A 14,267-nucleotide genomic window follows, 5' to 3' on the forward strand; every position below is an offset into this window, starting at 1 on the left:
AACTTTTAAAACATGAACTGATATAACCTTTCATTTGTTAATGGCTATGAAGAGGCTGCAGAATTCAGGCTCGTTTGTGCAAGGTTTTAGCTTCATTTTACTAAGTGCCTTGGTTATAATCTATTTAGCACTATTTAAATTATAAAAGTCTGGATATACATGCAGGTATCTTCAAAAGGAGGCTTTTTTGTTACAAATCATATTTGAAAGATACAAATGTTTATACCCGTTCCATCAATGATAACTTAGAATATTAAAAGGAAAGAAATAAAAAATGGATTTGTGTTTTAATATTTAGGATGTGGTAGGCATTTTTTAGAAACAAAGCAAAACCTCTTATGTCATTTATCTTAGTATTGCCAGAAAATACACTAATCAGTTTCCTTTTCTGCTTATAGCACAACATAAAAATAATTGGAATGCAAACTTTGCAAGTAATTTGTTTGTTTTAAACAGCTACTTCCATTGGAATGTTTTAAATAGCATGAATACATTTTTGGTGTTCAGTTTTATACTTTGTTTTTACAAAGCCTAGTTTTTGGGCCAAATTTAATATATTAAAAGTTTTCCATGAACATGGAGAAATATTTGGCACAAGGCATTGAGATTTCTCAGCAGTTTTCCAGAAAAAATTTACCATTTATAACATTCAGGTTTGCATGGGAATGGCTGTAATGAATAAAGAAAAAGTTTCATTAAGGGTTTTTGTTTTTTTTTTTAAATCAGAGCTAAAGAAGCATGTTTGCACAGTTGATGAATGGGGTGAAAGAAGAGCTAGAGGAAAAGAAAGTAAATGTAAAAATGTTCAGGACAAAATATAAATGTTGCTGTTTTATCAGCAGGTGGCAGCAGTAAGCCATGGAACTAAATTTACTGACAATTTTATAAACTGTGTGTTGTCTGTTTTTGCAGGGATTTTAGTACTAGTGTGAATAACATTCATGTTAACAAAACCAAACCTGTGTGGCACAACTACTTTCTATGTGGGTTGAAAGGAGTTCAGGTAAATCAAATTCATTTAACACTTATGTATTATATGGGCTGCCTTTTAAAATTAAAAGATGATGTATGTATATATTATGTTCCATTAAATTTATTTATAAGTATAGTTGTAACTGGGCATTTTTACTCATACAGCTTCATTTTTACCATAATTTGTAGCTAGCTGTCTTTTTTGTGTTCTTTTTATATTTATATTAACATTTGTAAAATATTTTTGTTTTTCTTCTTTGAGAATATTTTCAGGATACAAAAGTCTACATATGCATTATATTCAGAACAGCGTACTAATTTATTTGAATCAAGATCAGACTTATTATTTCAGTTTACATTTTTCTATTTTAAAATTAGACAGCTGAAATGAGTCACATGCTTAAGGTTTATTTTTAAAAAGGAGCTGGAGGATTGGAAATATGGAACCTGAAATAATTTATGTATTCCCCCTTGTCCCACCCAGTGAAAACTATTTTAAAATGTAAATAATTCCCAGAAGTACTGGAAGGAGACACAGTCTTCTCCCCTTCCCTGCTCCAAGGCTGCATCTATCCTAGCAAGTTCTTTTGGAAAATCCGGACCTTTTTCAAGAGAACACGCAGAGCATCCACACACACAATGTGCTCTTTCAATCTGAAGTAGAAAGATGACTCTTCTGGAGGCCATCTTCCACTCCCAGATCAGGACAAGCACCTCCTTTTGAAAGCTTCTTTAAAAAAAAAAAATGTATAGACCAGCAGTTCCCAACCTTTTCCAGAGGGGGACCCATTTTGACAATTCAGGAAGACTTGGTGACCCAAGGCAATTAAAAAACAAGTGGATGGGGAGGGAGCAGAGCCCTCACTAGCTAATTTTGCACCTGAGGAAAGAATATAAAGTTGTGCCCCCTCATGTTTATATATTCATAGTAGTTATTTCATAGAAAAAGGGAAAATAAATTAATAATAATAAAATAACACTGTTTATTATAGTTAGTTATTATTTTATTATTATCGATGATCTAAGTTGTAGTGAGGGGAAGACCCTCATCCCCAAACTGCTCTCCCCTGCACCGCCAGCTTAAACTTCATACTCAGGGGCTGGGGGGGGTCACACTTAGGGGCTGGGGGTTTCACTCAGAGCCTGGGGGAGTCACACTTAGGCTGGAGGGGCTGGGAGGGTCACACTCAGAGGCTGTAGGACCTGGGTGAGTCAGACTTAGGGGCTGCGGGAGATACAAACAAAAATAACTGACAAATCAGCTTCAAAGAACAGAAGTGGGTAAAGGTCGGGGGGGGGGAATTACTTACTGCAAGAGTCTATTAAGTGGCTTGCCTGGGATGGCTATGAATATCAAAGGTGGAGAAGCTGTATTTGTAATGCATAATTGCTTCTCTATTGATAGAGCTGCTGGTTGTGGAAGTGTTAAGGAACTGCAGATGGCTTCTTGAAGAGCCACATGGTGCTCCGAGCTGCAGGTGACCCTTAACAAATCTAACTGTGACCCATGTTTGGGTCCTGACCCATAGCTTGGGTATCCCTGGTGTAGACACTCCGCAGGCCCTTTTTTCAAAACAGCAATCCTCATGGCACCAGCATTTTAGATCCCTGGCCCGTTTTTTCAAAAGAGCGGGGGTTTTATGGATGCTCTCTATTGAAAAGTGGATTGATCCACATTTTTGTGTGTGGATGCATTCTTCTGGTGGTAGGCCAAGTGAATGAGAACCAAATAGTAAAGCTGACTGGTCCTATAGCATGTGGTAGGGAAAAGGAAATATGATACCCCACCCTTGAAAACAAACTGCGTACAGCAAAAAAGCAAATACATTTGTGTTTTAAAAGTTACAGATATAATAATATACTGCAAATTGTGAGCTATACAGGCTTTTCAATGTATATGTTTGGAGTGGGATTTCCTAAAGTTCGTAACACACTTGAGAGCTAAGTAGTATTGAAAGTCATTGTACTCCTGACTCACTTACGTGCTTTTGAAAGTATCATCCTTTTATCTTAATTTATGTCTTTTAAAAAACTGTATTTGATTCAGAATGAAACATCAGCTATTAGGTTGCGTACATCAACCTCTGTCTGAAACTTTGACAGAACGGAGAATGTTCATTTCAGTAATTCATTTAGCATCTTTAAAATCTGTTACATTATACAGTCATAGTAACAAACTGTTCTCATTATGGTCTAAAATTCCTAAGTTACTGTTCTGTGTATTTCCCAGTAACTCATATTTGCAGTGAAGCGAATATTTTCAATCTCTGAATTGCTCCACAAGTAAAACATTCATTTAATTTGTGTTTACTTTGCAAATTTGTGCTAGTTGTCTTTACTGTAATGTGACATGACCTAAGTGGCCCTACATATTTTGGGATCTGTTTTAGAGAGCTAGATATTGGGAAAAAAAAATTTAACTTGATGATTAATATGCAAAGCAGGTTTGTGTAGTCTAATGCTGGCAGAAAATAAGCATAAATGCTACAGGCTCTTAAGAAACATTCAGATGCAAGTCCTAAGAGGGACCAAGGGGATAATCTGTTTATATGAAATTGAACATGTTATCCTTTTGGGATAGAACTGTTGCAGTATTTGGCAAAGTCCATTTTCATTTCTGAAACTGAAATAAGTTTTTTATTTAAACATTGCGTGATAAGCTTGCAAGTCTGATACACATTGAGTGCAACCCTGTGGATGAGTTTCTGGTTAAATATATTACTCAAGTGGGTTTTTTGGACAAGTTTGTCTGATACTCAGCATGAAAAGGCATTGGCAACAGTAACATCTCAATTAATTTGTATTTCTGAAAAGGGAATTTTTAGATGACTTATAGAAATGAAGGAACCCATTCAGCAACCTCTGTTTTCTAATGTGCTGCGTGAACTCAGCCCTTATTGCTACAGTTGGCTTTATTTCAGGAACAGTAAGAGATATTTTTGAAAGGTAGGAGGGTAGCTTTTTTCTGATTGTTGCAATGATTACGTAAATCTTCACTGGCATAAATACCTATGTCACCCCATTCATGCAATATGTTGGGTTTGAACCAAAGTGGGATAGACATAAAAAAACTTGTGAAAGAAGAGACCTAAAACATTTTAAAATGTAAGAACTGAATACGTTCCACGCATGTTCCATGTACAGTAATTTGGGATCTGTGAATGAAATATTTATGTATATTTGTGTGGGTGCACGCACATGCACACAATCACATTTTGAGCCATAGTGAAATGTCTGAAGTTATCCCTTTGCTTTGAATATTAATAATATGCTTACAGTCATCAAAAGCGTAGTAGCCTCATATAAGCTGATAACTTTAGAATTATGAAAGGTCATCTCTTGCTTGTACAAGTATTACTTATATCACACTATGTACTGTTCTTTACTCTATACATATAATTCATGTATAGGCTTTCTACCAAGTGATGCCATATTTCTCTATTTATAGCAGAACCATCTCTTTTTTCCCTATCAGTTAATACAACTTTATACAAATACAATTACTATTAGGAATACAAGCCAAAGTAAGGACAGAGTAGATTAAAGAATATTTAGACAAATTAGATGTATTGATCTTGGCAGGGCCTGAAGAAATTATTCTATGGTATTTAAGGAACTAAATGAACCAATCTTGGAATAGTTAGGAAGTATCTTTGAATACTCCTGGAGGAGTGATGAAATCTAGGAAGACTGGAGAAAGGCAAACATAGTACTTCTCTTAAAAGAATTATACATCAGTTAGCCTAACTTGTATACCTGGAAAGATACTGGAATAAATTATTGAACAATGGCTTTGTAAGTACCTTGAGGGTGAAAGGATTAAAAGAAATAATAGCATGGATTTGTGAAGCACAAATCAGGTCAAACCAACCTAATTTCTTCCTTTGCTAGGGTTACTGGCATAGTGGATAAGAAGAAGCAGTAGATATGATATATTTTGATTTTAATGAGGCTTTGAACACAGACTCACCTAACATTCTCATAAGCAAACTAGGAAATGTGGTCTAAAAGAAATTGCTGTGAGGTGGATGCACAACTGATTGAAACACTGTACTCAAAGGCTACCTCTACACGGGCAGCTTCTGTCAACAAAACTCAGCTGTTCGGCCACTAATGTTATACCTCTCCCCGATCAGGTATAACACTTCTGTCGACAGTGCTTTGTTGATAGAGTGCCCATGTAGACAGTTTTGTTGACAGAGTGGGCTCCCAGTTCCCTGGGCAGCCCTGTTTGCACACCTTCCAGTCAGCTGTTCTGTGAAGAGAAGGTAGCGCAGTCCAGCTGTTCTCTGTTGACAGAACAGCTTGCTCTTTCGAGCCACATTTATGTGTAGATGCGATCTCTGTCAACAGGTACTGCTGAGTTTTCTCTGTCAACAGTGACCTCTGGCAGCAGAGGCTGCCCGTATAGCAGAACATAGCCAAAGAGTAGTTATTAATGGCTCTCTGTCAAACAGGAAGGATGTATATAGTGGGGTTCTGTAGGGCTCAGTCCTGGATCCAGCACTGTTCAATCTTTTCATTATTGACTTGGATACTTGAGTGGAAAGTAGGCTTATAAAATTTGCAGATAACATGAAGCTGGGAGGGGCTGCAAGCACTTTGGAGGACAGAATTAGAATTCAAAATGACTAACAAATTGGATAACTGATCTGAGTTCAATAAAATGAAATTCATTAGCAACAAATGCAATGTATTGTGCTTAGGCCAAAAGAAAATACAAAGCGCAACTGCAATATGAATAGCTATATTGGTGGTTGAACTTCAGAAAAGGATCATGAAGCTATATGACTCACAACCTGAATATAAGTCAATAATGTGATGTAGCTGAAAAAAAAAAGCTACTTTCATTCTGGGGTGTACTAACCAGAGTATAACTAGGGTGTGAGACACAGGAGGTACCTGGCCTGACCTCCTCTGCACTAGTGAGGCATTCTCTGGAGTCCTGTGTCCTGTTCTCAGTACCTTCCTGTAGAAAAGATGTGGGCAGATTGGAGAGCAACAAGAGTAATCAAAGGTTTAGAAAAGCTGCCTTGTATGGGAAGGTTAAAAAACCTGGGGATATGTTGTCTTGAGAAAAGAAGGTGGGAACATGTGCGGGAGGGATGGAATAAGACTGTGGAATCCTCAGCATTGGAGGTTTTTCAAAACAGGCTGGAAAAACACCTTTCAGGGATGATGTAGGTTTACACTGTCTTACCATAGCACAGGGAGCTAGTTTTGATAACTTCTCAAGAGCCCTTCCAGTGCTGCATTTCTCTGATTCTCTATTTGATGTCTGTTGGATTCAGGGGGTTTTCATTCCTACTCATTTTCACTGTTTGGGCTACGTGTAAAACTGCCATATGGCAAAAATGTCTCTTAATCTTCAACTTTGCCGGACTCTTCTGCAAATTGACAGTGCGTTTTGGATTACAAGTGCACAATGCTGTCTCTGGCAGTATCTTATACTACGAGATTCTGAATTTGGGGACTAATTTGACATCACAGAGCATGATTCACCATAGAAGAGTATCCAGAGGAAGCAGTAACAATGGAAATCAATGATTTTTTTCTTTAATGCCTGTTCTAGTTTAGTGGAAACAGTAATTGGCTATTTTCTCTTTCCATTCAGAAATACTAGCGGTAGCTGAACTCTAGTACAGTTTCAGGTATAGAAAAAGAGGTTTTCAGTCCCATAATTCAACCATAACTTATGAAAGACCACAGAAGTTCTCTGTTCTTAGCCTAAGCACGCAAAATATCAAGTCTAAAATAATACTTTCAAGTACAGTGGGGATATCAAGATATAATCAAAATATAAAATGGTCTTAAAATCTTACCCTTACACACTTAGAATTTTAGTGTTGGTTTTTAAGGACTAGAAATGAAAACCGAAAACCCCTCGCTGTTCTTGGTGACGCCAAACACCGCATCAGTAGTTCATCAACTCAGCAACAGCAGTCTCTTCCTAAGCATGGGATAATTGAAAGTCTAAGGCAGTCTGTACTTAATTCTCAGATTGTTTATTTTTTCATTTTAGGAACATTTCAATCTTAACAGCCCAACTGGAATGAATTGTCTGTTAGATGGAACCATCCCACCAAGTTCTGGTCTGTCTAGTTCCAGTGCATTGGTATGCTGTGCAGGCCTTGTGACACTGACAGCGAATGGAAAGACCCTTTCAAAGGTAATTTACTGTAAAACACGAGTATAAACTGTAAAATGCAACTTTAAATATTAACATCTATAAACTTTAAAGACACAATGCAATTGTTTTTACAAAGAACTGTTGGATATAAACTTAAAATATTGCACAACTGAAGAAACATCTTCGGTCAAATTTTGGCAGGCTTTAAGTTTGGCAAGGAAACAGGTATACATTAAAGCTGCAGAAAGAGCCTTATTGTAAGCCTGTATGTTAGCCAACTCAAGTCCTGCACTTGGCCATCCCTGGACCAGATGTAATCTCTGCAAGCCAGGTTTGAGCATATATGTTCTAAAACATGTGGACCACACCCCTTGACCTTTATACTCCCTCCCTGAATGACTTCCCATTGCTCTAGTAGTTGAAAGCCTTAAGGAGCTTCTTAATGGGTTATAGTCAAGGCAGAACAGAAGTCTTCCATCATGCTCTTCACCCTCTGGTTTGAAATGAACCCATTTACAGTCCATATGCAGAATTTAGGCCTCAATTTTTAAACAAACATTATTCCTCAAAAACAAAGACTGTGTAAGTAAATTGTTATCACTACAAGTGTTAGTTTATATACCAGTAGCCATGGTTCTTGAAGGTACCACAAGGAGCAGTAAAGTTTAGTGTGGTAGCAATGTTTGGTGGAATTTAGATTTTAATTCAAACATTAAGAGAAAAGAATAGATATTATGTACATTTGTGCCTGTTGCCTAATCAGAACAAGTGTGTTCACATTCCATAACAGAGGAGGTATCTGCAATGATCCATAAATTGACAGGAATCAGCCTGAAATTTATCAGTAGAAATCGGAGATGTGACCATCAATAACAGAGTTGCTATATGCTATAGCTCTGTTAGGAAAAAATAAGTTGAAATATGTACCTTTCTCTGGGATGTCCGCATAAACTCACACATGCTCTTGGAGTATAGTTCTGCATGGCGCCAGACCTGTTATGAAGAGAGTCCGTCAGGTACAGAATGCCTGGCTGTGTTGCATATGGTGTTGGGTGATGGTACTAAGGAGCTCTGTGTCAGCAGTGGTCTCTTGTACCACAGCTTCAGAGGTTCTGCAGATATTATAGCATGGTAGAAAACAAGAAGGTGTTGTGCCAACGGCAGTATTTGCATCTAGCACAGAAAGCATTTTTTTTACCCCATTGGCCCAGTTTCTCTGCTGCACCAAATTTAAATTTGGCAAAGTGGAGAGACAGGGCCATTGAGGGGTCTGGAGCACCCAGAGCCCTAGCGTAGAGTAGAGAATTCTAGGCAATGAGCCCTAAGTAACTGTTTATCAGGTCCGTTTAAAGTATGCTGGCCCACTCCCCTCTCAGCCCTAACATGAACCCCACATTTGGACCAAGTAATGCTAGTTGTATGGGCCAGCAATACCAGCTGTGCACCAGCTGGAAGCTTCCCCAGGCCAGAGGATTTCTCATATGGACAGAAAGAGGTGTTTTCCAGAACCTTGACACTTCTCAAACCAGAACTTTCGCAGCTCTCTCTCTTTATGTATTTAATTTTTTGGAGGAAAAAAATCCTAAAGAAGATATTATTAATGTAGTTAACAATCCTGAAGTATCTTTAACAAAATTCAATCAGTTCAAGTTGCAGAGCACACCTCTCCACCCATTCCCCACGCCAAGGCATTAGCTATAACAGAAATGACAACTGAAGGTAATTTATATAATTTACAGCATCTTGTCATCAGTGTGGACTGTCCTGGTAAGGTTACAAGAAAGGGTTGACTTTTTGCCCCATTTGATGAGTATTGCTGAGCCTTAAACATGTGCTTTGTAGAAGCAGTGCACAGAAACTTCTGGGTTCTGGCTTATTCTTAAGATTTGGCTGAATGGTAGGAGTTCTGTGGCCAAAATTCTGGAATTTTGACCTTTTGCTAACTGGAACAGTTATCTGTTTTGTTGATGCAAAAACTATTTTTATGAAGCTACTTGGAGTTATAATTTTCTCTTTCCTGGTAATGAGAGTTTTAAATAGTGGATTGAAAGTAAAAGTAACTAGAAATTAAAGTAATCTTATGCTACTCTCCCTTAACATGAGGCTTTGTGTCTGTAAGATAAAGAAAAGAACAAGAGTAAAAAATGCAAGTGCTGTACAGCTATAGCTGGGTTTCAGTGCTGGCTTTTAAAAATTACTTTTCTTTTTGTAGAGGTTACATGTCAGCACAGAAAAAAAATGCTGTCAGTGATTATTGTGTGTACAGCTCTGGAACAGGGCATTGTTTTAGTTTGTCTAGAATTATTTAAAAAAATCATACACACAATAGTTTAGGCAAAATATCAGTCCAAGTCAATTCAACCAGATGTGCATTGTTAACCAGTTGCAGTTTATGCATGTTCAACTTGTAATATGGAAAAATTAAAATGTTTTAAAAGAACTCATCTCTTCTACAGCAAGATTCCAGTCCAACACTACACTAGAATAATACAAAGAATGCTACTGCTCAGTAATATCATTTGATTTTAAAATCATCTTTATGTTAACATTAAGAAAACAGAGTCTCACAAACACAGCTTTTCAGCATGAAAAAGTCTTGTCAACAGTGAAAACAGAACGATGTTTTTAATTGTCTTACCATCATGTTTTCTGGTAATAATTTGTGAGCACAGTAGATTAGCTAGTATATTTGAATAATTAGATTTGAGTTAACTGACCCTGGTGTTGTGCTGCAAATATGAAGTCTTTCTGTACTGAGATTTGTTAGGTCACCTCTAACTAAGGCAAAAACCTATATCATGTATTGAACGCACAAGGGAAACATTGAGTGGCTGAGGTTGAACAACGTTTAGATACATTTTTAGAAAGAGCAATTAGAGGTTTGATGGAGCAGTAGATAAGAGGCCCAAATCTACTCAGCTTGAAGTCACTGAAATCGGTGGGAGCTTTGCCAGTGGGAGTAGCCTAATCTACAGCATTTGTATTTATTAATTAGGGTGCCAGATCCACTGCCGTGAAGTTAATAGAATAATTCCCACTGACTTGCACTGAATTGGTCTCAAATATATATCTTGTTATATGCAATTTAAGCCTTGAATTTCAAAAAGCTCCAGGATTGGATTTGTAAAACAGAATGAATGAAATCTGCACTTGCTAACACGAATCAGGTAGTTGGATGCTCAGTTATTTTCATGGTGCAAAAGTTGGATGCACATTTGTAAAGCTACTTTCAAAAATTTGGTCCATGCCCTATGGTCATATTTAAGCCAAGATCCTATTTCATGAGCGGTGTACTTAATCAATAATGAATGGAAGTGCTTTAAATCATGAATTACTTTTGAAAATCTAAGTCAGTGGTTCCCAACCTTTTCACCAGGGGGGAGCTCCAGTCACTCCCCTCAAACTGTTCCTGGATCACCATCAAAACCAATTCTATTTTCTATGATCATTTTTATTTATCTTTTATTTTTTTCATGGACCCCCTGCAATACTCTTGTAGACCTCCAGGGGTCTGCGGACCCCAGGTTGGGAACCACTGATCTAAGCCATTAGAAATAATGATGGGAAAAGGAGAGGCTGTGTGTATAGACCTGTGTTCCCCTCTTTTTCAATGCAGCACATTGGGAAAATAAGGTTTGCATTTTAGAATTTCATTTTTGTGGCTGAAGTGAACAGCACTGGTAGCATGAAGTGTTGTATTTGTATTTATTTTAAGTGCATTATTTTAGTCTTGGATCCAGTGTTTCAGATAAGGAAATGGTGTTCTAGTAAAAAAAAGAACATTCAGAGGCCCCATCTTAAAGTGTGGTTTTAATGTGAAAAGTGTCTACCTTAAAAATGCAGGGGCAGAGTGGAGAGTGTTCAGGTTTTATGCATATCATTGAAAGACAATAAATATAGAACTGGGAGATGCTGCACTAAGGCCATGTCTACACTACAAAATAACTGAAGTTGCTTAGTTCAACGTAACAGACTTTCAAGTTGAGCGTCTACACACACACGAGTTCAAAGTTAACTTTTGAAGCAGGGCACCACTCCATTCCTGGGAATGGAGTAAGGACTTCAAAGTTGGGCTCCCTTACTTTGAAGTAAACTTTGAAGTAAGGGAAAATGTATGTAGAATCTCTGTTGGCTACTTGGAAGTAGTGCCTAACTTTGAAGTTAGTTCCTAGTGTAGATGCACCCTTAGTTTTACCACACTTATAGCTGGTTGTACATAGAAGAGAAAGTACCATCCACTGGTACTAAGTCCATTCTGATCCATCAGTTTGCATTCAGCAGGACTACATGTGGGGCAAGCACACTCCTGTGCAGAAAGAGACCACCAACCCTAAACAAGTTGAAGTCTAGTGTTCATATGGGTCGTAAGTGGCTCATAGGCCATGGTGGTCTTCTGAGCAAGGTTAATTTGACCTTACTTGAGTAGAGGTTGCAGGATCAGGATCCTTGTGAGCTAATACAGGAATGTTAGCCAGAAAGGGAATGTTTTCTGGCATTTTCTCAGCTAAGCTGTACAGAATAAGCCCCTGCAGGACATAGGGCCTGATCCAGGACACTTTGAAACCTATAAGACCCTTTCCATTGATTCAGATGGGATTTGTGTCAGTATCATCTTTTCTTTCAGAACAGAAAACACAGATTTTTTTGAGCTACCACTGCTAGTATTTGTTAAGTATTTACTTCAGATTTGCAGACCAGTCAGAATTTTGGGGCATGATGCCTTGTAATTTTCACAGAAATTAATTAAAGAAAGCCTTATGGGATAAGCAGCAGGAGTGGATGAATGCTTAGAAAGCAAAGGTTCAGTTTCATGCCAATACCCTTAATAACAAACTAAGAAAAATACAAAATGAAGGATAGGGAAATCAAATTAAGCGTTGTGGTTGCTATGCACTGTAAATGACATAATAGCCTAATGATTTATTTTTTTTTTTAAAAAAAAAAAGCCCACAGGCTCAGCATGTGGAAAATTCCCAGCTGTTCAGGTCTCACAATACCTAAAATGACAGAATAACTTTAACTCTTTGGTCCAAAATAATCCAGCAGGAGTTCAAATTAGACAGAGAAACAAGGAAACAAACAATATCCAAGTTAACAGAGCCATTCACATCTAGAGAAATAGATCAGCTTGGTGAAGGCTTCTGGGACTCTGAACTCCAATTATCTCAGTCTTTTCCTGCATAGCTCACTGTGCTATATTTAATGGAGTGCAACTACTTGGGAGGCTTTAGACCACAAAAAAATAAACATAAGTGTGTTGCTCACCATGCACAGATCAGTGTAAACAAAATTAAAAAAGGCTCTAGAGGAGATCCTGGCAATTATAGACCGATAAGTTTAACATCAGTACCAGGTAAATTAGTAGAAACACTAGTAAAGAGTAAAATTGCAAGGCACATAGAAGAGCACGAATTGTTGGGCAAAAGTCAGCATGGTTTCTGCAGAGGGAAGTCGTGTCTGTCTAATCTATTAGAATTCTTTGAAGGGGTTAATAAACATGCGGACAAGGGGCACCCAGTGGACATAATATACCTAGATTTCCAGAAAGCCTTTGACACGGTCCCACACCAAAGGCTTTTATGTAAATTAGGTGGTCATGGGATAGGAGGAAAGGTCCTTTCATGGATCGGAAATTGGTTAAAAGACAGAAAACAAAGGGTTGGAATAAATGGTAAATTTTCACAATGGAGGGGGGTAACTAGTGGTGTTCCCCAGGGCTCAGTCCTGGGACCGATCCTGTTCAACTTGTTCATCAATGATCTAGAAAATGAGGTAAGCAGTGAGGTGGCAAAGTTTGCAGATGACACCAAGTTGTTCAGGACAGTCAAAAGCAAAAGGGATTGTGAAGAACTACAAGGAGATCTCAGCAAACTGAGTGATTGGGCAGCAAAATGGCAAATGAAATTTAATGTGGGTAAGTGTAAGGTAATGCATGTTGGAAAAAATAACCCAAATTACACGTACTACATGATGGGGTCAAATTTAGCTACGACAGATCAGGAAAGGGATCTTGGAGTTATAGTGGATAGTTCTCTGAAGACATCCACGCAGTGTGCAGCGGCAGTTAGTAAGGCAAATAGGATGTTAGGAATTATTAAAAAAGGGATCGATAATAAGACAAAAGATATCATACTTCCCCTATATAAAACTATGGTACGCCCACATCTCGAGTACTGCGTGCAGATGTGGTCTCCTCACCTCAAAAAAGATATATTGGCATTAGAAAAGGTTCAGAAAAGGGCGACTAAGATGATTAGGGGCTTGGAAAGGGTCCCATATGGGGAGAGGCTAGAGAGACTGGGACTTTTCAGTTTGGAAAAGAGGCGATTGAGGGGCGATATGATAGAGGTATATAAAATCATGAATGGTGTGGAGAAAGTGAATATAGAAAAATTATTTACCTTTTCCCATAATACAAGAACTAGGGGACACCAAATGAAATTGATGGGTAGTAGGTTCAAAACTAATAAAAGGAAATTTTTCTTCACACAGCGCACAGTCAACCTGTGGAACTCCTTGCCCGAGGAGGCTGTGAAGGCCAGGACTCTATTAGGGTTTAAAAAAGAGCTTGATAAATTTTTGCAGGTCAGGTCCATAAATGGCTATTAGCCAGGGATAAAGTATGGTGCCCTAGCCTTCATAACAAGGGCAGGAGATGGATGGCAGGAGATAAATCACTTGTCTTCTGTTCTCCTTCTCTGGGGCACCTGGCATTGGCCACCGTCGGCAGATGGGATGCTGGGCTTGATGGACCTTTGGTCTGACCCAGTATGGCCATTCTTATGTTCTTATGTTCTTAAACTGTATCTCACACATGGAAATATATGTACCTGTCTCAAAGAACTGGAAGGGGCCTCAAGAGGTCATTGAGTCCAGTCCCCTGCCCTCTTGGCAGGACCAAGCACCATCCTTGACAGATTTTTTTTTTTTAAATCTATTTACTCCAGACCTCCATGTGGCTTATGTATATGTATAGATGGATAAATGCACATCTCATAGAGCTGGAAGGGACCTCAGGAAGTCATTGAGTCCAGTCCCCTGCCCTCTTGACAGGACCAAGCACCATCCCTGGCAGGTTTTTTTTTTTTTTTTAACTCTGTTGGTCCCACACCACTAAACAGCCTCCTCATGGATAGAGCTCACAACTCGTGGTTTACAAGGCCAA

General features: G+C 38.3%; 1 protein-coding gene across 5 annotated transcripts in view; it reads left to right on the plus strand.

The window, feature by feature from the left end:
* GALK2 (galactokinase 2) overlaps window positions 1–14,267 on the plus strand; it is a 99,164-nt gene that overhangs the window by 27,360 nt on the left and 57,537 nt on the right. For 4 of the 5 annotated variants that reach the window (XM_075007230.1, XM_075007231.1, XM_075007228.1 and 1 more), the window contains exons 4-5: window positions 913–1,003; window positions 6,995–7,141. In XM_075007230.1, coding sequence (XP_074863331.1) covers window positions 913–1,003; window positions 6,995–7,141 — 238 coding nt within the window. The remainder of the gene's footprint in view (window positions 1–912; window positions 1,004–6,994; window positions 7,142–14,267) is intronic. The other variant, XM_075007232.1, reaches the window with a different exon arrangement.

This window comes from Carettochelys insculpta, chromosome 12 (genome assembly GCF_033958435.1).
Source record: "Carettochelys insculpta isolate YL-2023 chromosome 12, ASM3395843v1, whole genome shotgun sequence".
Lineage (NCBI taxonomy): Eukaryota > Metazoa > Chordata > Testudines > Carettochelyidae > Carettochelys > Carettochelys insculpta.